The sequence below is a fragment of the Rhinichthys klamathensis genome, unplaced genomic scaffold (genome assembly GCF_029890125.1).
Source record: "Rhinichthys klamathensis goyatoka isolate OS25496 unplaced genomic scaffold, OSU_Roscu_1.1 h1tg000044l_1, whole genome shotgun sequence".
Lineage (NCBI taxonomy): Eukaryota > Metazoa > Chordata > Actinopteri > Cypriniformes > Leuciscidae > Rhinichthys > Rhinichthys klamathensis.
In genome coordinates, this window is record NW_026606591.1 from 24,753 (window position 1) to 48,707 (window position 23,955).

General features: G+C 38.2%; 1 protein-coding gene across 4 annotated transcripts in view; it reads right to left on the reverse strand.

Moving 5' to 3' along the window:
* The window catches only part of LOC130082356 (protein dachsous-like), a 44,659-nt gene that overhangs the window by 11,192 nt on the left and 9,512 nt on the right, over nt 1–23,955 (reverse strand). For 2 of the 4 annotated variants that reach the window (XM_056247204.1, XM_056247201.1), the window contains exons 1-6: nt 1,858–2,034; nt 1,295–1,363; nt 881–1,044; nt 554–598; nt 365–454; nt 187–276 (exon numbers count right to left, since the gene is read on the reverse strand). In XM_056247204.1, coding sequence (XP_056103179.1) covers nt 187–276; nt 365–454; nt 554–598; nt 881–1,044; nt 1,295–1,363; nt 1,858–1,933 — 534 coding nt within the window. In that variant the 5' untranslated portion in view covers nt 1,934–2,034. Of the gene's footprint in view, nt 1–186; nt 277–364; nt 455–553; nt 599–880; nt 1,045–1,294; nt 1,364–1,857; nt 2,035–20,773; nt 20,887–21,184; nt 21,279–21,359; nt 21,474–21,741; nt 21,850–22,121; nt 22,212–22,290; nt 22,381–22,491; nt 22,537–22,826; nt 22,991–23,256; nt 23,326–23,955 lie in introns of those variants that run through there. The other 2 variants (XM_056247203.1, XM_056247202.1) reach the window with 2 other exon arrangements.

A 23,955-nucleotide genomic window follows, 5' to 3' on the forward strand; every position in this document is an offset into this window, starting at 1 on the left:
TCTGTAAGTATCAAAACAGTAACTCTAAAAAAAAACTAAAAAACATGAAATTTGCCATGATTAAATGTTTAATTGATTGACAGCCCTTTTGGAAATTCAACTTACAATTAAATTCCATATAGTGACTGATACATGTAGTTTTGTGTAAGTATTATATAGAATATATGGGAATCATTCGTGACTTACAAGTATAGAATATATAATTCTGTTGTTTTCTGGAGAAACATCTGCATCTTCCGCTATAACCCTGAGCACATCTGAACCCACAGCTGTCGCCTGGAGCAAAAGACAGTTTACAAAGAGATGTAAGTCTCTGAGTGACCAAACACACTTCTGCTGTTTAAAGATGTGACATTACACACACCTCTGACACTGTGGCGCTGTATGTTTTACTCTGGAAGATCGGAGGATTGTCATTGACATCCTGAACTTTTAACGTCCTGATGTTTTTCAGCTGAAATGGAAAATGAAGTGACGGTTTATGTGCTGAATCTTTATTTCTATAATACTTTGTCTTATTAAATAATTTAATAATGTTATTGTTTAAACTTACCGACGGGGTTGGGCAAGTGAGTGAATAATACAAAACACCTCCTGACTAGAAGAAATAAAACACACAAAGAGACATGTGACATTTCTTTATGAGATTAAAAAAATAAAATGTAATACTACCAACCAACTAGCTATTGTTTGTTTGTAGTTAATGATAAATTCCATTGAAGATATAAAAATTGAGAAAATGGAATGAGATAATTACTTATATATATATATATATATATATATATATATATATATATATATATATATATATATATATATATATATATCCTCTCCTCTCTCTCTCTCTCTTTCTATAAATGTGGATCAGTGAGGGACAAACCTCCGTTAGTACATCAGCATCCAGTGGTTTGACGGTTCGCACCGTATGGGTTGAGTTTTCATTAGAGTAAATCAGCTCCAGAAATGTTACACCAATGGGAAAGAGGTATGACTCCAGCACCAGACGATCATCAGGTCCAATATTAGTGATAATCTCTACAACTCCTGAAGGACAGATCAGATCCATATTTAAATACATATCCTTCTGACAAACAATCTAAACATAAATACTAGATAATTCCAGTATTGTTCTTGCATTATTACTCCTGTAATATTCCCAAGCAAATGCATTGACCACAGACATTGACCACAGAGGGTTTTTGATCAAATATCAATTATTTTGTTTCAATAAAAATATTGAAATAATCATTTACAAATGTAAAAAGAAGCATCTGATATTGTGGACATTTCTCACCTTCATATCCCTCCTGGATTTCCCCAATTTGGCCACTGGTTCCAGTTGCACAGTCTATAGGTAAAGTACCTTAAACACAAACAAGTCATTGGTTTGAGGACTTAACAAACAGCTTAAAGCCTGAACACACCACGGTAGCACAAAATGCCCTAAATCACACAATTCAGTAACAACAAGATGAAATCCAATTTAAACATGGGCAAACAGTTTTAAGATTAATTTTAATTGCCATTATTTTTACTGATATGCCGGTGACATGGATGGTACAGTTGTCATTATAATCTCTGATTGGAAAACTACTCCAATGTTCAAACTCATGTCATTTAATCTTAAATCATTTCACTTATATTATTAAATAAAGCAGTTTCCTATTAAATCCTGACTTTTACTTAATTAGAAGACCGTTGTCCTGTAAAACGCATGCTTTTTAACAGTAGACAACAACTAGAACTAAATATATAGAACTAGATTTATCTTATAAAAGTAAGTTAGGCCTCACATCCAAATGTCTGAATTTAAAATGTATATTTCAGCTCGTTATGAATGAATGAATTCTGACTTACCAATAACACTCCTAGCACTGTGTACATGAAGACAAGCTAAAATAAATAAAATAGAGAGTAAATCCATCTTTTCCATAATTCACTGTCAGTGCCGCCTGTATTATGAAGGCTGGCAGGGAAGAGAATGAATAATCCTTGTGTAATTTCTCCCTCTGAGCTGTTCTTTATTGTATGCCATAAACAGTTATGGCCTCTGGTGTAAGCAAGTGTCAAAGGTGCTTCATAAAGGCCACTAATGAGGAGTAATGTGGGAGGGACTGTACGGAAATAGTTAAGTTACACGTTTATTTGAGGATATCTGAGATTTTAAACCGAAAGACTTTGCTATTGACCTTTACTTGGCCTCTTGTATCACCTCACACTCTTTTTCTGTCACATAATGGAATCATTTTAACTTTAATTATTTACTTATTTAGTAAGTGAGCGGATGAATAGGAAGGATAATAAAACTGCTCATAACAACAAAATAGGATGATTTAAAGATACAAGATCATGTTGGGGAATGATCATCCTGTCAGAGTTTATTTTGTAACAACTGTTACACTTACATGATTTCTTCCTTAATAATAAGCACTCATCCATTGCCATAAATCTAAAGACCTTTTTGCTGGACTTTGGCCTGAAATTGAACAGGCTGTAAAGATATGTGACAACAATGAATAATTCACACCCTGCTCTGCTTGATAACTAAACAAATCGATATCCTTTATTTCATGTTGCTACTGCCAACACAATCTTATCACTGCTTACTAGTTATGAGCCTTGCTTATCAGAACCAGCGTCATATTCATTACAGCAACTTTTTAGTGACATCACGGAACGAATCAAAGGTCACACGCAATAACACTGTACATAAAAGATTGTTATATCTTATGATGATATATATAAAAAAGTTTAAATGTTGTTTTTTTGGCATGCAGATGAAAAAAAGTGTGAAAAAAAATCAATTTAGTGTCTCTTAATCTGCTGGAAGAAGGGATCAAAACTCTGCTGGATAGTGGCTCTCCAGGAGCAGGATTGGACAGTAAATGGATTAGTTTATGCATGAGTGCAGAGGACTATAACCCTGCTCCCGCAGAGCCACTGTCCTGCAGAGTTTTTTCAACCTGCTTCAGCAAACCCGCCTGTGTGTTTTCAAGTGATCCTGAAGATCTTGATTGGCTGCTTCCGAGTTGGTATAACTGCAGACCGGAGATCTCCTAAAGTGGGCAGAACCTCTGAAAGGGGGCGGAGTCTCCACGCGCAAAGACTTTCTCCATTGGCTCTGGCTTCAGTCAATCGTCGTAAATGTATTTTTCAAAATAAAAGTTCACAAATTAAACTTAATTTCTAGTTGGTCTAAAATGAAAATTAATAAAATATGCTATATGGATGGCCCGGCTCAGCGATCTCATGTTGCATAATCTTAACTGATTATCTCCTAAACTGCCATTTTCTTTAGCACGCTGTTCAACACAAAAAACCTGCCCTGCAGTCAATTTCACTGGTTAAGTTTAGGTTTTAAGGTACGTTTAGGGGTTAGCATTTGTTGTAGCATAGCATTGTGTAGGAAATCAGCACTGAAATTCATAACCAATGAAATCTTTAGAATCTGCTCTAGGGTGGAGTTTGAACAGAACTGGGTTGGGGGGGAAAGCATGCTTGTCATGTGCCTGTCTGTCAATGGGAGGAACCACGCCCTATTTTGGATCTCCCACCCCGTTTTGGAGATCTCCTAGCCTGACTTCGTCATACTCATATTCTAGTCAGAATGTGAATCTGATACTGCTCCATAGCTTTGATTATGAGGCGTGTCTTAACCGAACCAGGGAAAAAAAACTCTGCACTCAATTGACCCTTCGCTAAGCCCCGCCCTCCTTAGTTACTGTTGCTACGCCTGTCAAGCTTTCGCGGCTGCCACGTCTATTACAGTGTGAATGCACCGGTGTCAGACATTCCCAAGGAGATATTTAGTCATTTTTGGCGAACAAGTGAAATATCTGTGAGAGCAAGACAAAAGGGACAGCAGTATGCATTCGAGGGATATATCCACGACATAATATGCAACTTATTAGAGAATAATTTCATCAAAATTGAAGCTAAAGCCTATAACGTTAGGTCCCAGCGCAAGCAGCAGCCGCCTCCTTAGCAGACCATTCAAATGGGAAACACACAAATTGAACAGCTATGTTCATGCACAGCAGAGTAAGTGAAATGTGAAAATAATCTAATAATTACAAATCAAACAGTTTATCCATCAATCTAAAACCGGGAGAGCTGCGATCGGATTGGGGTAAAGTTACAGGGGTAACGTTAGTAGGCCGTCCACTGTCGATTAACAAAATGCTGAAACATATTTTAAAGTATGTCAGTGAGCCTCCGTCTTGCCTTTAATCGTCTTATTTTACATTCAAATATATGCATTATGAACAAAGAACCGCCATTATTTCCAAGCAATAGGCGTTTTTTTTTTTGTTAATCCTGTCGACATTTAGTTGTGAATGGGTCTCCACATTGCTTGATCCACGCCCGGGATTTCTCCCCTTTGGCTTTTTCGGTTTCGGGAAGAGAAAAAATGCCACTCCACCGTCCAAACTTTTAGAATACCGGGTATCAGATTTGCACAATCCATACGCACAACGCGTCGGCATGTTTCCCTCGCTCGAAAGCTTGACAGACCGCGCCTAGTTACGGTTGCTAAGCCACGATTGGCCAGTGGCGGTTTTCGGGCGTGGCTTAGCGAAGGGTCAATTGGATAGACCTACAACCAATCAGAGCAATGCAATATGTTGAGCTACGCATAGTTGTCAACAGAACTCAACTGCACGCACGCTGGAAGTAGTAAAATGAGTGTTGCTTCTTTTACTTGGTCCTCCATGAGTGCGACCAAAGGAGAAACCACCACGACCACAGGGTTTTCATTGCGTCCCATCTTCTTAGTGACCATCGGAGCCAGCTGATAAAATCAACTTTTGCCGAATCCTGTAGGAAGGACGGATCTTTCCGATCGACAAATGCCTTGATTGCAGTTCTCTGTTCGTCTTTTAAAATTAATGCGCTGTCGATTTCTTTTACAACAGACGCGAAAGCGGAATCTATACATCTCAGTTCTCCAGCGGCAGTCATCTCTGAGGGAAACCAGTTCAACCCAAGCGCTCTTTGATAACGGGATGAAAACGTAACTGCAGATCATCTGTCCATCATCGTATAAAGCCCGCCCTGGAAATTTGATTGGCCCGACGATTTCTGAACCGATCATAATTACTCCTCAATGGACCGAGTCCAGACCGAACTTCCTGACCATAAAATGTTGTGGGCGGGGTTCGGGCTGGCAACCAGGCTAGAAATCTCCAAGGCTGTGTCTGAAATCGCTAGCCTGGTTAAAACCAGACCATTCTCAGTTGTAACTGAGTTATAGTCTGGCAAAGCATCATAGACAAATCATTTCCAGAGGGGCGTCACCAACGGACGTCACGGATAGACCTAAAACCAATCAGAGTGATGAAGGAGATGACGTATGCAGAGCGGCGGAGAAACATCTCCGAGTGTTGTTCTTTGCTCGGTTTTTAACTAAAAGGAAACGTTCAAATCGCTTAAAACAGATGCGATAGCTGATTTGAACGAGTGATGTTCGACGGCGGCATCCATCTTTGTAATGTAGGCTACAAAATCTGCTTCAAAATCCCAGCGCTGTTCTCATCGTGTAAAGCCCGCCCCAACGTTTCTGAATGGTGCCGGGTTTTCGACGGATTGGAAATGGACTTGAATGAGCTCTTTGCCAGACTAACTTTCAGAGCAAATCTAAATTTGCCGGAAGTTGTCTGGGTTTTCCCAGGCTACGAAATTGCGCCATTTACCCTTAAATAGGGCACTTGAGGGAACAGCCATTTGTTTGTTATCTCAAGTGCGCTCATTAAATCCCACAACGCACAGCAATAAGGAGTGTACAACCGTACGCTCAACATGCAGTCAGAGAATACCCATAATGCACTGTAACGGTCGCGTCAAATTAATTCCCATGTCTCGCCAGAAGATGCGCCTGCAGCTGAATCATCCATCCATCCATTTTCCAAACCGCTGGTCCAATGTGGCAACAGCGTAACATCATACAGGAATAAAATCCTTTTTAAAATAGATTATTAAACTGTTTAATTAAGGTTTATATATGCAGTTTTCATGACAGTTCAAGATAAATCTTATTAAACAGCAAGCACAACTATAAAGCGGCGGGCCTTCTGGCGCACTCATTGTCCGAATTCACTCACTCGTTTTCATTCTCATTCAAGTGGACTATATAAGTAGAGTAATGTAGGGAATAGTGAATGAGGGTATTGGTTCAAACACAGCCCAGGCTCCACCTATAACTTACCTTTCTCGCTGCTTCAGTTGAGTTTGATTAGGGTTGGAGCTAAATTCTGCAGGACAGTGATGGTGTGTCCGAAAACGCATACTTTTAGGCTAAAAGTATGCGTTAGGTATGATCTACATTTGAATGTGAACTTTGTGGCCGTTAAAAAGTAGCCTATGTTATAGAATGAATGTGTGTTGTGTAGTATAAATGAAATTCGAATGTACTACATACACCATGGTGTTACTGTCACGTGACCTACCAGCTACAGTACTTCACTTCACTGCCATTTACAAATCCTCTCCAGTCCTGTGGCCTCATTAGGATCATGGGATAGAAAAGTGTCCATAAAGTCTGTATTTCGGGCTGATAGCTGGACTCTCAATTAAACAACATATTTTAAATCAGCAACAAAATCTGACATTAACTGTCCCAAATGTTGTTTTTAATGCTGAAATAACGTTAAAAGGGCTTAATGTAGGTTTCTATAGGAACCGGAGCTTTTAACGGCAGCTGCAATGATGCAATGACTTTACTAATCAGCGATTGGCTCTTTTAGAAGGCGGGAGGCATTCAGCGCCATAATGCGCGTAAACCAGTTTCTCCCATTCAGATGTAAATAAGGAGTGCAACGTCTTAGTATGTCTAATTGCTGCGTCCCAATTCGTATATTATCCGTCCATTTCTCTACATTTCTCCCCGAAACGGTAGGAAATTAAATTAAATGGAATGTGGAGAATTTTACATGTGACAAGATGGTTGACAGGGCAGCTTAAATACACGGAGCACGTTTGGCATTCTCATGCACTGCTTTTTATTTGTTTTTCTATACAGCCTACAGATGATCGTAAAATGTATTTGAATGTTGACGCACTCTGCTCCGCCTGACCTTCAGAGGGTGCTGTTGCATGTGCTGTTTCCCTCCAGGAGTTATGGTCTGTAAAAATGTCTTTACTGAGTACTTAAAAAAAATCAAAAAACTTTTAATTCTACATAGAGATGTGTGTATCTCCTACCCAAGCCTAATCAATGAAAGCAGTGAGGCTGATTAAACACAAACACTTTGAGATGTCCACAACAATAGATGTTAATGTTAAAAGCTTCCAGGCTCTATTATATTCACTCTGAAGCTGAATGCAAAGCTACTGCAGATTTCATCCTGACCAATCACAGTAGTGCTGGTCTGCTAGATGCAATACACATAGTTACTTTATTGTCATCTTGAATAGACAGACAATTTAATGAGACAAATAAGAAATCTTCCCAAAGGAAATGTGTAACATACATCATAAAACAAATGTTGCAAACTTTTCTTCAAACATTTAACCCAATACACATAAATTGAATACATCAGTAAAAGTAACAATTAGATAATTTGGTGACTGTGTGTTATGTGAAGTAAAAATCCAAAAGCAAGCAGCCAAATTCCTTCATTAAGGGCCCTTTTATGAGACCGGGCGTTATTGAAATTTAAATGTGATGGTCACTTCAAAGAAGTAATTGCACAATTATTAGTACAATTTATCTGATATTTTATCTGGAAATTTATCTAAATATCTCTAACATAACACATTTTTAATGCTTGTTAGTTTTTTACCAAATGCCAAATCAATGTGAATTAAAGACACGGAGTCCATATAAAAACAAAAACAACAACATTTATTTACATTTACACATTTGGCAGTTCTTGTATTCCTTGGGAATCAATCCAATGACTGTGGCGTATCCAGCACCATCGCTCCTGTTTGCTCTACCAGCCTGTATGCGTCTCTATAGCACGCATTGTGTTTTATCGTGCAATTTATACGCGAAAATTAGTTTTTACGTGCATATGATACGCAGTTTTCGCGTGCATTTGATACGCAGTTCATTTGCGTGTAATATACACGCACCCCACACCCCTAATTCTACCCAAACGTATAAAACACACGCACCCCACACCACTACTATACCTACCCTAACCAACCCATGCGTATCCTATGCATGTAAAAACTCATTTTCGCATATAAATTGCACGATAAACACACTGCGTGCTATAGAGACGCATTTAGTGTGATCGGGTTGGCTCTATACAGTGCTACATCTGTCTTAACATTTAGTCATTTGATGATCGATAAGTTTGATCGATTCATGTATTATCGACAATTAATCGATCGTCGATTAATTGTTTACATCCCTAGTTGGAATTCTGTTTTTAAATAACATTTCAATTCAGAATAAGTGTCAGTGACAGGTTTTCTATCTTCATGTCGGGTGATCCAGACAGCCACTATGAGACAGTAGCTATGTTTCCATCCACACGTTTTTATCCGCATTAAGTCATATCGAATGAAAAATGCCTTATGGGAACAGTAAAATTCGATTGAATTTCATGAATATCGACTCAAATGAAATACGATCGGTCTCATCGGATTTTATCTCGATCGATGTACGGCTTATGCGATAATCGCGAATGGAAACGTTATTATGGTGCGATCCATTTTGCCTAGTAAAACTTTGTTCGCAAATGTTGGCTTGAATGTTGTGCAATTCGGTGAGAAAATGAATGGAAACACCTTAACATGTCTCAAATCAATTCGATATACCAATTTGATCGCAAAGCAGCATGTGACGTCATAACGCACAGGTTTTTATCCGCTTTAAAGCCGTTTGATGGAAACACACTTTCACCAGCTTTATTCGCATGAGTTTTTTTACCGAACTTCAGATAATTCGATTGACAAGTGGATGGAAACATGGCTACTAATGCGTAATGAGTGGAGCAGAGTGATGCTCGTCTCTTTGAAGGGAATTCGCCCTGTGTTGTGTCTGTTGTGACTTGAGTTTGCCATTGTATGAGTCACATGACGGCTGATCCTGGATCTGAGGACACATGATCAGAGATGTTAATCCTGTAATGCTGAAGCCCAGGAGCCTGATTTCTGTCTTAAGAAGCCCTGATGCTCATGTTGTCCTCCATGTTAGGAACTCAACCCTTATGCCTACACCTCAAGTTTAGGATTAGGGCTATAAATGTTACTTAATCAAGACATAAGTTCATGAAGTCTTGTACACCACTGAGAAGAAGTGAGGAGCTTTGATCCATCAGGGTGTTTTCAGAGGGCAGATGCTGTTTCCACGATTATCACTTCCATTCTCAGATTCTCTGTCATAATTTCTCTGTAACCTCATCCTGGGAAACACAAAACATGTGGAACAAAATTACAAATAATTATTTAGATTCCATGTTAAATGACAAAATGGTATTTCATGAATTATACTCTGAGTTTGTCATTACAGTTAGATGTTTTACCTCTCTGGATTCTGGGTTTCTGTTAACAAAAGAAGAAACATGTTTAGTCAAACTTCTCAAAACAAATCAATGCAGATAAAAACATGGTAACAAAAACATTTGAGAACAATCTTTTCACAAATAAGTTTAACTGATTGTATCAGATAGTTAACAATATTTTTGCACTTACGTGTTAAAGTTAGCAAGTTTGTCAATACTGCTTCTCTTTTGAGGTAAACCAATGGCCGTATTTAAACTCTGTCTGTCAGAATCTGTCCCCCTTTTCTTTTTTCTGAGGCAACAAAAATGTGTATTATATAACTACTTCACCAAACAATAGATAGATAGATAGATAGATAGATAGATAGATAGATAGATAGATAGATAGATAGATAGATAGATAGATAGATAGATAGATAGATAGATAGATAGATAGATAGATAGATAGATAGATAGATAGATGATAGAAAAACTGCAGTTACATGGCCAGTAATATCTTACTTTTTTTCAAGATGGATAATCTTCGCCACTAAAGTCACACTGACTACAGCCAGCACAACACTGACAGCGATGAGAGCGTATTTGATGGTTTGACTGGATTCTCCAGAGTCTCCAGAACTGTCCTCCACTTTGATTACCAAACCAGGTCCAAAAACCTTCTGCAGTTCAGATGTTAAATCTTCGCTCTTACTGTTCAGTTTCCTGTGGGAGTGAAGATATTTCAGATGCTGCCCATAACACTCTCATCCTTATTATGATTAATAGATGTAATTCAGGCAAGCAGGCCAGAGGGAAATCTGAAGAGTATATTTTTGTTAATGCACATACTTATACATTTTTCATATAAAAATCTTATATTTTGTTAATGCACTTACATAATGTATTAATATATACAATACTTTTCAAGATGGATATATTTCTGTGTATTGCGATGATGTGGTTGTGCAATTATGTAATTGCAGCACTTGTACTTGTCACATAATTCACATCCCTTACTAGTATCCTTAAACAAACATGGTTGGTAAACCACACTCTAAAAAACGCTGGGTTAAAAACAAAAATATCTGGGTTATTTGGCAACCCAGCGTTAATATTGGACCATAGTGGAAACATAGTGCTAGATCAGTCAACCAGATATTGAAGGTTTTTAATTTTAAATAATAAAAATGCACTCTAAAATCTATTATAGTTACTATACTATATATATATGTAGGACAGGGATAGTTCATATACAATATTTGTTATTTAACGGCAAGTCAGTCTTTTGCAATAATAAAATACTCAAAGACATTTAGTTTATTTCAAGATGTGATAGGAGCAGCAAGCGATAGCCTCGTGATCAGTCAAAGTTAAAATGGAAATTAATGTATTCAGATCTCAGATCAGTTTTAAAACGAATCAAAATTTAATTGATTTACAGTCAGAGCAATTCAAAATTATAATTGATTTACAGTCAGAGCAATGACCACAAGGCTATCAGCTATTAAACATTTGCACATCAACTTTCACATTAGATTAGTCTGAATAAACTGATATTAGTTCAACTTACTCTTTGACCACCGTGGCTTGGATGACCACACCACTGGAGTCCATGGCGATGAAACTGACGTAAGTCTTGGCAGTAGATTCTCTAAGAATGGTGCGCATCTCATTCCCATCCTCAGCTCTCACACTGAGGATTTTCACAGTCCAGCCTAAAACTTTCCCCATGGAACTGAGGAAAAAAACACACTCAGACGGTGTATAGGACCAAACATGACAATCTGGGGCTCAGGTCAGGAAGCAGACAGACTGGCTAAACCGACCGTCTGCCAGCTGTCTCACGTCACCAAGGTCAGATAAATCCCATCACATAGAGACTCTTTCACCTAGATATCATAATATAGAGACTGTGTCTGTTCCCTGAATTAGGACATACAAAAAACTTCCAAATCCATCTTATGTAAAAATGTAATTGATGTTCAACAAATAAAAAACAGATATAATACAAATTAGCAAATGATAAAGCTCGGGTTGCTGAATATTCGATCCCTTACTTCAAAAGCACTTATTGTTAATGATATGATTACAGACTATAACCTAGATGTGCTGTGTAAGACAGAAACCTTATTAAATTATTGCAACAAAAAAATCTTTATTCAAATGGCAGATCGAAAAGGATCCCTGTTGCAGGTTCTGTGGGGATGAGGAGGAGGACTTGATGCATTTATTTTTTATTTTTTCATAAGTTTTGGGTCAGTATACAGTTATGGTTAAGGTCTATGGATATTATTTTACGAATCACACCTCAGAATATTTTGTTATGTGTCATAGAGGGTAAATGCACACATTTTTTGAATATGATTATCTTGATGGGTAAAATGTTTATTTTTAAAGCTAAAACTATATCAAATTTATGTATAAAAAACTTTAAGAATAGAGTTTATCATCAGTATATGCTGGAAACAATTATAGCAACAAATAACAACAGAATAACTGAGCATGAAAAGAAATGGAATGTCTGCTTGAGATATAAATATTAGGTGTACTTTCTTAAAGTTTTGCTAATTGTATTGTATTTTGTTTATTGATTTATTCTAATTTATCATTTATTTGATTTATTGTTTGCTTTGTGCTTCCTTTCTATTTATAGTTTGCTTTCCTGTCACAACACGATGAATGTGTGGATGATTGTGGTTGTGATTGTGGTATGAATGCATGGGGGAGTGATTGCGGTGGGCGGGGGGTTTGAGGCTTGTCTTATTTTAGTCTGTAAACAAGTAAATAAAAAAAATAAATAAAAAAAGACAGAAACCTGGCTAAAACCAAACATTGACATTACTTTAAATGAGTCCACCCCCAGGAATACTGTTATAAACATGAACCTCGTCTGAAAGGCAAAGGGGGAGGTGTTGCTGTAATTTATAGTAATATTTTCAGAATTACTAAGAAATCTAGTTTCAAATATAATTCTTTTGAAGTATTGGTGCTTAATTTAACAATATATAGTGTAAATGATAAATCACATTTGAGATTTATGCTGGTTACTGTATACAGGCCACCAGGGCACCATACAGACTTTATCAAAGAATTTGCTGACTTTCTATCAGAGTTAGTACTGGCTGCAGATAAAGTCCTAATTGTTGGTGATTTTAATATACATGTAGATAACGAAAAAGATGCATTGGGATTGGCATTTAAAGATATTCTTAACTCTATTGGAGTTAGACAACACGTGTCAGGACCAACTCATTGTCGTAATCATACTCTAGATCTAATATTATCACACGGAATCAATGTTGATACTGTTGAAATTCTGCAACTGAGCGATGACATTATCTAGTCTTGTGTAAACTTCATTTAGCCAAGGCTGCAAAGCTGACTCCTATCAATTTTGCCACTAAAGATTGCTTTATTAATAATCTTCCTGATCAGTTTCATCATCTCAGGATCCCAGATAGCTTAGAAGAACTTGAAATTGCGACCGAAACTTTTAACTCTCTCTTTTACAGTACTTTAGATACAGTTGCTCAGTTGCGCTTAAAGAAGATTAACTCTTAAAGATTAATTCTGAAAACATAGCAGAACACAGGTTAGGAATGCCATGAGGGTGAGTAAAATAATTCATTTTCAAATTTATTTTTGGGTTAATTATTCCTTAAACATGTTTCCACTTATACTCTCAGCTCAAAACACATTAACACTTCACAAATGGAAATGCTCTTATTCTGTCTTAAAGGGGCACTTGGCAACTCTAGTCATTTCTTCGCTGATTTTCACTTTTGTTGTCACGTGTTTTCTCATCGAGCTCCCCCTACAGCTGTGCGGCGTATATTTTCACAACACTGTCATAAAAAAAACTCACTTGCGGCACCTTCCTCCCGCTTTCTACCGCTGCTCATGTGCATTTGTTATTATCGGAGCCGGCCAACTTTATCATGTGGAGCTTCTTACCGGGACGTTAGTCCCCATGTTGCAAGGTTGGTTTTCCTCCTGGGAACGCTGGGGGGAGCGGGGAAAGTCACCATTCTCACCAGAACAGGTTATTGAACCATTCAAATGATTTCTAAACGGTTTTATTAAGTTGAAATAGTTGCCAAGTGCCCCTTGAATAACACGTTTCAATAACGAACAGAGATTACTCACTCTTCCATCTCTGGTATCTTCTTCTCCACTATGTATACGGGCTGGTTTAGGGAGATTACTGAGACGCTGTCACGATGTACACTTTGTTTTACTTTGATCTGCATGTGGCAAACACAAAGAAGTCCATCTTTGCATTGACTGCTCTGTTTTACTGCTCTATTCTCAATCAAAATGCCATTGGTAATTTCTGCTCACCTGTACAGTTGTAGTCGTGAACAGCCCATGTTTATCAGTGGCTTTAACCTGAAAGGTGAACAGATTGTCTCCAAATCTGGATGCATCCAGTACGTAGACCTGACCAGTGCTTGCCTCCACATCCAGCAGAGTTGTGGACTCCAGCAGGGAATACTGCAGTTCTGAGCTCTCGCCCACATCAGGGTCCGATGCCTGAGGAACACACCACCACATTTCAACCACATTTACTACAAAAAAATTAATTGTAAAAAAAACATCAGGCACTTCATATACATAGAACCTTTTAGGGGATCCCTTCCGGGAATCATTTTATGGATTTAGTTTTAATTAATACATTTTGAGGGTTTTAAAAAATCACTAGCCATTTAGTATGAGCAATAGCAACAATAACAGTGACGTTTGCCTTAGTGAACACCACTAATTATAAAATAGATCTGACTACATCCACTGCATTTATAACTGATGTCTATGCCCACCCACACTCACCTGGACCTTCACTATAGGGAATTTGTATGGAGCGATACTGAAAATCTCTGCTTCATATATTTCAGCGACAAACACAGGAGCCTCATTCACGTTCTCAACCTGAACGTTGACCTGAAGATAGTGAGAGAGACACAAAGAAAGTCAAATTTTCTGTGCCAGATTTCTTTTAAGAAAAGAAACTTTGGCTTTGACATGCTTGAAGAGTAAGTTTGAATCTGAAATCGCCCCCTATACCCTCAAATAGGGCATTATTTGAAGGGACAGCCATTTGTAGGGGTGTCCGAAACCATAGTGGACGATATTGAGTGCACTTATTTAATCCCATATTGCACCACAATAACGAGTGTACAACCGATGTACACTCAATGGCTGTCCGAATTCACGCACTCGTTTTCATTCACTCCTTCAAGTGAACATATTAGTGGACTGATGTAGGGAATGGTGGTTGAGGGTTTAGGGTGCGTTTTCGGATTCAGCCTAAGACTTAGGCCAGAAACCATAGTTAGGCCATACTGTAAGTATGTGAACACAAATACTTCTAGCTGCACAAGCTTGTGTCACTGCATTTTGATATACAATTTATGCATTAAAGGGATAGTTCACCCAAAAATGAAATTGCTGTCATTAATTACTCACCCTCATGTCGTTCCAAACCTGTAAGACCTTCGTTCATCTTCGGAAAACAAATTAAGATATTTTTGATGAAATCCGAGAGTTTCTGAACCAGCCATAGGCAACAAAATAGTCCATGTGACTCCAGTGCATCCGGAAAGTATTCATATTCACAGCGCTTCACTTTTTTTTAAAAATAATTTTGTTATTTTATAGCTTTATTCCAAAATGGATTAAATTAATTATTTTCCTCAAAATTCTACAAACAATACCCCATAATGACAACGTGAAAGAAGTTTGTTTGAAATCTTTGCAAATTTATAAAAAAAAAATATAAAAAAAACCCTGACTTTTGAGTATGATGCTACAAGCTTGGCACATCTATTTTTGGGCAGTTTCTCTCATTCTTCTTTGCAGAACCTCTCAAGCTCCATCAGGTTGGATGGGGAGCGTCGGTGCACAGCCATTTTTAGATCTCTTCAGAGATGTTCAAGTCTGGGCTCTGGCCGGGCAACTCAAGGACATTTACAGAGTTGTCCCATAGCCACTCTTTTGTTATCTTGGCTGTGTGCTTATCGTTGTTGTCCTGTTGGAAGATGAACCGTTGCCCATGAGGTCCAGAGCGCTCTGGAGCAGGTTTTCACCAAGGATGTCTCTGTACATTTCTAAATTCATCTTTCCCTCGAGGGGTTGTACACAAAAAGTAGAGTCACTGGAGGACTATTTTAACAATGTCTTTATACCTTTCGGGCCTTGAAATTTGCAATGACTTTACTGCCTATGTGGGGTCAGAAACCTCTCGGATTTCATCAAAAATATCTTAATTTGTGAATCGAAAATGAACAAAGGTCTTATGGGTTTGAAACGACATGAAGGTGAGTAATTATCCTGTTAACATAAATTGCATACTTGTGTAGACTTTGTTTCTGGCCTTAGTTTAAAGTAAGAACAGTACCGTTGTCTCTGCAGTGTTTGGAGGAGTTCTGGAGTCTATGGCTTCTACTGTGAGGATGTACCACTCCTCTTCCTCCTTGTCCAGCGGTCTCAGAGCTTTTATGGTTCCCTCACCATCCACAGAGAAGACAGGCTTGTGTGACTTCATGTTATAGCTGACCGTAGCCAGTGGACTTCCTGTTAATGCCTTGACCTTGCCCACTATTGAGGCCTCAGGTTCATTCTCCTTTATTGTGAACTTGTAGGAGGAGCTTTCAAAACTCACACTCTCAGTGAGAGAGGCAATTTTGAAGTAGATCAAGACTTTTGCTTCAGAGAGAAGAAATCAGAAGAAATCATTGAATCAAATATTAATACTGAAGGGAGAATTAATGGCTCCCAATAAGAATTGCTCACATTATCTGCATTGTTTTAACGCCAGATTCACTAAAGGAATTACGCAAACTAAGCCCAAACCTTCATCAGATTCTGGTGGTGTTCCATGATCTGTCGCAGTAGCAGTGAGGTTTAGCAGCGTGTCTTCTGTGACCTCGCTAAGGTCAGAGGTCAAAGTGATGTCTCCTGTGTCAGCATCCAATGCGACCATTGAGGAGCCTTCAGAGAAACTACAGAAACACAACATTCATGGATCTGTCTTAAAGGAGGGATGTAGGCAAGTGTGTTCATGGTTTATCCTTCATATTATTGATCCTAAAGAAATGGGAGTTTAGTCTTAAGCTTACCTGTAACTAATTAGCGCGTTGTTTCCAGCATCTTTATCTGTGGCCGAGAGCATCAGCAGCACCTCTCCAACCTTGGCATCTTTAACCAGAATGCTTTTGCTGTAGGTGTCAGAGCTGAAAACTGGAGCGTTGTCATTGACGTCTGTGATACTGACCCTCACTGTGGTGATGTTCTGCAGAAAATGAACCCAAGCAACCCTTTGTAGTGCAGACCAAAAGTTCATATTTGCAATGTCTAGTATCTAACTTAATGTCTGTAATTAACAGTAGTTTACTTGTAAGGATTGAACTATTATTAGGTACCCAGGTTACCTGAAGCTATGGCCAATCAGTCAACTAGTTCTTCATTGGAATCAACTTTCTATGCTGGCAGACAGATAAAACCCTTTACAACCTTCCAGATACAGTATGCATAAAGCATGCCAATAAGATTATATATATATATAGATATATAATTGGCATGCTTTATATATATATATATATATATATATACATATATATATACATACATACGTTTTTTTTTTTTTGTCTGCCATGTGCTCAGTCATTTTTGGATTTTTTTTGTAAATCTGGGTAGGAAATGCCACAGAATGTTCCAATCGCAAAGTGAATTGAACTACACATATTTCTATCATGCAATTATACAAATGAATAGATGTAATTGCTGTACATTTCTCTGTGGGATTGCATGATCCATAGCAACAATGATCACATCATACACATCCTGTGTCTCCCAATCCAGCTCCTCAATGGCTAGGAGAGTCCCATCCTACAAGTGAATGAAATAAGCACGTTTTTTTAACAAAATAAATTAGATCTAAACATTGACATTACAATTTCATATTTATAAAATCATGATATCATGCACTGTAGGCACAGTGACAGCTGCCTTCCTCGTAAGTTCCCTCACCTCTCTGAAGCTGAATATTTCACTGTGTGAGGAAGTAGTGATGGTGACACGACCGTTGTCTCCAATGTCAGCGTCTGTTGCTGAGATTTCGCACACCTCTCCAGGTGATGAGGGTGTGTACGCACCTTCCTGAATCTCAATGGGCTCTGGGAGAGGAAGGAATTGTGGGTTGTTGTCGTTGACGTCCAGAACAGTGATGATGACCTGAGCTGTGGAGCTTAAACCATCGACAGGCTGGTCTACAGCTACAACCTGAGAAAGACAATGCAAGCATCCCATTCAGAGTGAATAGTCATCCTGAACATTTTGTAAATAGCTGGATTTAAGAAATGAATGTGATTGCTTTGTACCTGTATGGTGTAATTGTCTACAGTTTCTCTATCCAAGGAAGCATCGCCCCGGAGTGATATTACTCCTTGACTGTTGATAACGAAGGTACTGGTATCCATGATAAAGTGACCTTTAGAGAACCCACCCTAATCAAATAGAAAACTAGATAAGGTAAGTACATCAAAACAAACTTTGAATGTTGGCTTGACAAAACTTAAATGGAAGTTTGTATCAGAAGGTGGTTGGGGATTCCCCCAAGTTTTTCTTCAGTGGGCCTCTACATTTGGTCACTTCCCCTGTCCTCCGTCATAGAGGAGTTTAAGGTGGCAAAGTGTAGAGTCTTACTTAGCCTCAGAGACTCCAAAGACGACCTGGTGAGGCCAGTAGGGGTCACAACCAGGTCTGGAGGCAAATGGGCTCTACCAGTACAGCTGTAGAGCAGGCTGTGAGTGCTCTGAGGCTGCGAGACATCCTTGGAAGCCCTTGCGTCGGACGGAGAGGACTCGGCTCTGCCAGCAGTGGAGAAGCGCAGGTGTAAAGAGCAGGCAGGAGATGGTTCAGGTTGAGGTGCGGGGCCGTGAGGAGGAAAGGCGGATGGCAAGGGCAGTGGAACAAGGATCCCAGGGCGCATGGACAAAATGGGATCTTCCCAAGTGCAAGATCTCCTAGCAAGAGCTGTGGCGGCTGGAGCCCTAACAAATTTCCTTCCTCCTGTGATCTGTCCATGACACCTTTCCTTTCGCCAGCACACTTACATGTATGGGGGCTGAGGGAAGATCCTAACTGCAAGCTGTGTGGGCAAAAGGGAACACTGGCACATATACTGTCAGGGTGTAAAACAGCTCTCACCCAAGCCCAGCCATATTTATTTGAACCCGAATACGCGGACGCACCAGATAACACGTCAGCAGCAGCTTACGTCAGCAGCGTCACTGAACGCGGATTGACAACAGAACCAGAAGACAATACAATGCTGAATAAAGTCGTAGTTTTTGGTATTTTTGGACCAAAATGTATTTTCGATGCTTCAAAACATTGTAACTAACCCACTGATGTCACATGGACTACTTTGATGATGTCTTTATTTCCTTTCTGGACAAGGACAGTATACCGTACATACATTTCCAATGGAGGGACAGAAAGCTCTCGGACTAAACCTAAAATATCTTAAACTGTGTCCCGAAGATGAACGGAGGTCTTACGGGCTTGGAACAACATGAGGGTGAGTCATTAATGACATCATTTTCATTTTTGGGTGAACTAACCCTTTAAAGGGGTCATATAATGCCATTTTTGTACAAGCTAGTATGATTCTTTAGGGTCTAAACGAAAACTTTGTAATATACTTTTATAAAAAATTCTCATTAGTATTTTAAGAAAACACTTATTTTACCTGATCAAAAACAGCTCTGTTTTCAGCACGGCGTTTCAGTGCATATGACTTTAAATGATAATGAGCTTTGCTGACTCCGGACCGGAGTCGCACCCGGAACAAGATGACGGCCACAAAGAAGTTGGACAGTTAAGGCTCGAACAGGACGTTTCTGAATGGTTGGTTAACGTAATGTCACTTTGATCTATTTTTGTGTGCACTGGCAGGGTAGAGTAGTGAGATACGAACGCTATGTGTTTACTGATGTATACGTTAGTTCATTGACAGATTGACGTTACAAAAAGGTTACAACTAATGGTCATGAAAAACTTTTTTTCGCGATTTGCAAAGATTAATATAAAGGTTAATAAAACTTTACACTCACTTCTTCTGGAGGTGCAGGGGAACATAAATAGTTGCTACCGATTCTTTTTTCAGGAGCAGCTTCTTAGCAAAACCAGCTTTATACTGACCCTCGTTTATAAAGCAGTCTGGTGAGAAATGATTCGCGCAAACATGAACGCATTGACGTTGATCGTGGGGAATATTCCCTTCGAAAACAAAACTCAGCCACTGCGTCTTCAGCGGTTCGGATTCAGGAACATCAAAATGACTCTGTTCGTTATTACACCCAAGTACAGAACACCACAATCGCTTAGACGCCATTCTGCTCCAGCGTATCAACAATGGCGGACTATGATGACAGCTCGCTCAGGGCGGGTCTGTGTTGAAACGCTGCTGTCAATCAATAATCGTGGGAGGGGCGTCCGTTTTATTGACGTCACAAAAACGAACGGCTCGATTTGAGGCAGGGAAAAACATAAGGAGATTAAAACAAAAACACTGGATGGATTTTTATCATTATATGATGGTTGTGTACAGGCACTGCCAACACACATTTCAGTACAATCAACTTAAAAAAGTGCATGTACCATTATATGACCCCTTTAAGTTTATCAAGCGACGAGAATATTTTTTGTGTGCAAAAAAACAACAACACTTTTTGAGTGAGACGGCTCTCAGATTTCATCAAAAATATCTTAATTTGTGTTCCGAAGATGAACGACAGTCTTACGGGGTGGAACAACATGAAGGCGAGTAATTACTGACATAAATTTCATTTTTGGGTGAACTATCCCTTTAAGGTGTTTGAATTTGTTAATGAGTGGTTGCTAGAGTTTTGCTAAATGGTTGCTAAGTGTTTTTAAGTTGTTGGGAGCTCTGGATGATTGGATCATCATTTTTGGTGTTTAAAAATAGTTTACCATTTTAATGTTTGCAAGTCTGTGTTTTTTATTTTTGTGTTTATTTGATCTACTTTACAAAGTGATGTTTTCAGGAACTGTACCTGGTCTCGATCAGTGACTTTAGTCTGAAGCACAAACTGATCCTTTGGGGAATTTTCCAGAAGAGATACGGTGTACTCATCCTGGTCAAATTGCGGAGGGTTGTCATTCACATCCTCAATGGTGACGGACACCACAGCGTTAGCGCTCTTGGCATCATCCTGCTGAGTTGCCTATTTATAAGGAAATCGTGAATAGAAAATATAAACAAACACATTACTGAAACCCTCTTCAGATTCATGAATGTCTTCAGAAACGTCTGATACCTGTATGTGAACAGTTATCTGGTCGATTTCCTCTCTGTCTAGTGCCGTTGTCACAGAGATGACTCCACTGTTTTGATCGATGTCAAAGTTGCTCTGATATTTATTTGGAAAGACTGGAACAGAAATGTGGATATTTGCTGTGTTATTATCAGAAACTTAATTTAGAATATGACTATATTTCTTTATTCAAACAGAAGTGTATTATTAGCAGTCTAAAGTACTTGTTTTATCACAATTACTGTGCTTGACTATAGTTTGGTGGAATTTTCTGTATTATCAGAATTAAAATCAGTGTTTCACTCTAGCTCTCACACATCTACAGAGAAACTTTATTTGGAAACCGGTGGAGGAGGTTTTTTATATTAGGACTCGTGTCATGTAAGTGTGTTGTAAATCTTCTGTTAATAGCACCTGCTGTTATGCTGTAAACTACAGGCTCGTTGATGCCCGTGTCGCCATCTTGAGCTTTTATGGCCTCAGGAGTGACTTCTGAAAACTGTCCTACCTGTGCATGGACAGAAAAGACATGGAGGTTTCATTTGTTTGATCAGACATGCGTTTAAATATTGATCATGACGTCATTTACCTGATTTTCCTCAATGGATGCCTTGTAGAGACTGTGATCAAAATAAGGGTTTAGATTGTCAAAATCTTCAACTGTTAGTGTAACTGTTGTGGTGTCATTGAGTTCTCCTATATCCTGCAAAAAACAAACAAACAAAAAAACAGTGTTTTATTACAAATGTTTATTAAAAATGAAAATTGTGTAATTTGTGTCATCTACTTTCATGGAAAAAGCAGCTTGGACATTCTGGTTAATATTTGCTTTTGTGTTCTACGAGTGACTACACAGTGACAAAGTTTGTTTGAACTATTCCTTTAAAGAATAAACTAACAAAGCAATTCTATGGAGTTTAGTTATCAAAGTAATCTGGAGGTTAGTCGGATGTCAGAGAGTTTGTCTTTACTGTAGCTTGCACGGTGAAGATGTGCTGTTGAGCATTGTTGTAGTTCAGACGTTGTTTCAGCCTGATGTTTCCGTCACTTCTCACTTCAAAATCATCTGGTGCTGGAGGCTGTTAATGAAGATGAGGTGATGAATACAAATGAAATCATGGACACAAGCTGTGCTACTGACTAATTAAATATATTATTTAGTTTCCTTTCCTTAAAAAGAATTTGCATGAATACAAATGATTAAAAAACCCATGAGATTAGGTATGATACATACTTTAATTGATTGACAGTCCTGTTGAAAATGTAATCTAGTGCCTGATACCAGTAATGCAGTTTTGTGGAAGCCTAGTATGATATTATATAAAAAATATGGGAATCATTCATGATTTACCAGTATAGAATATGTAATATTGCTGTTTTCTGGAGAAACATCTGCATCTTCCGCTATAACCCTGAGCACATCTGAACCCACAGCTGTCGTCTGGAGCAAAAGACAGAGATGTGAGTCTCTGAGTGACCAAACACACTTCTGCTGTTTAAAGATGTGACATTACACACACCTCTGACACTGTGGCGCTGTATGTTTTACTCTGGAAGATCGGAGGATTGTCATTGACATCCTGAACTTCTAATGTCCTGATGTTTTTCAGCTGAAATGGAAAATGAAGTGACGGTTATAGTGAAGGTTCATGTGCTGAATCTTTATTTCTATAATACTTTGTCTTATTAAATAATTTAATAATGTTATTGTTTAAACTTACCAACGGGTTTGGGCAAGTGAGTGAATAATACAAAACCCCTGCTGACTAGAAGAAATAAAACACACAAAGAGACATGTGGCACTTCATTTCTTTATCAGATTAAAAAATTAAAATGTAATACTACCAACTATGCCAGAATGGGCAACGGTTGACAGTCAGTCAGTAGCTATAGCTGTTTGTTTGTAGTTAATGATAAATTCCATTGAAGATATAAAAATTGAGAAAATGGAATGAGATTCTCTCTCTCTCTCTCTCTCTCTCTCTCTCTCCTCTCTCTCTCCTCTCTCTCTCTCTCTCTCTCTCTGTATATATGTGTGGATCAGTGAGGGACAAACCTCCTTTAGTGCATCAGCATCCAGTGGTTTGACGGTTCGCACCGTATGGGTTGAGTCTTCATTAGAGTAAATCAGCTCCAGATATGTTACACCAATGGGAAAGAGGTATGACTCCAGCACCAGACGATCATCAGGTCCAATATTAGTGATAATCTCTACAACTCCTGAAGGACAGATCAGATATTTAAATATTCTTCTGACAGACAGTCTAAACATAAATACTAGATAATGCCAGTATTGTTCTTGCATTACTACTCCATAATATTCCCAAGCAATTGCATTTTAAATGACCACACAGGATTTTATTTTATTTTATCAAATATCAATTATTTTATGTCTCTAATAATCTAAATTTTTGCTCCTGAATTATTATTATTATTTTTGCTTTTAAATGTGAAAAGAAGCATCTGATATTGTGGACATTTCTCACCTTCATATCCCTCCTGGATTTCCCCAATTCTGCCACTGGTTCCAGCTGCACAGTCTATAGGTAAAGTACCTTAAACACAAACAAGTCATTGGTTTGAGGACTTAACAAACAGCTTAAAGCCCAAAATGGTAGTACAAAATACACTAAATCACACAATACAGTAAAAACAAGATGAATAAAAATGTAAACAATAGCATACAGTTTTAAAAATTATTTAAATTTCCATTATTTTTACTGATATGCTATGGAAAGTGGACAGACAGTTGTCATTCTCGGATTGAAAAATGAATATTACTCCAATATTTCATTTCATTTAATTTATTTATGTATTCTCTTTTCATGGTAATGCAACACGAAATGCCACAACAGCAATTTAACAAATCCAACAAACACAACAAAAGTACATTCCATGACAAGAAGAACAGGAGTAGGATGAAGAAAAAAAATCGTATAAACTCCTACCCCATTCTTATAATAAAAAAAATTACAAATTAGATGGCCTCACCGACATGACAAAAGATAACAACAACACAAAATAACAAAATAGACCAGATATAATCTACTTTCAATTTTAACAATTTTCCATTTAAAAAAAAAAATCTTCTTATTAATTCTGCTTACACAACACTAAACAAACAAAAACAACAATGATGCAATGATGACAACTCTAGCAACAAAAACATCAACGAGACCATTATT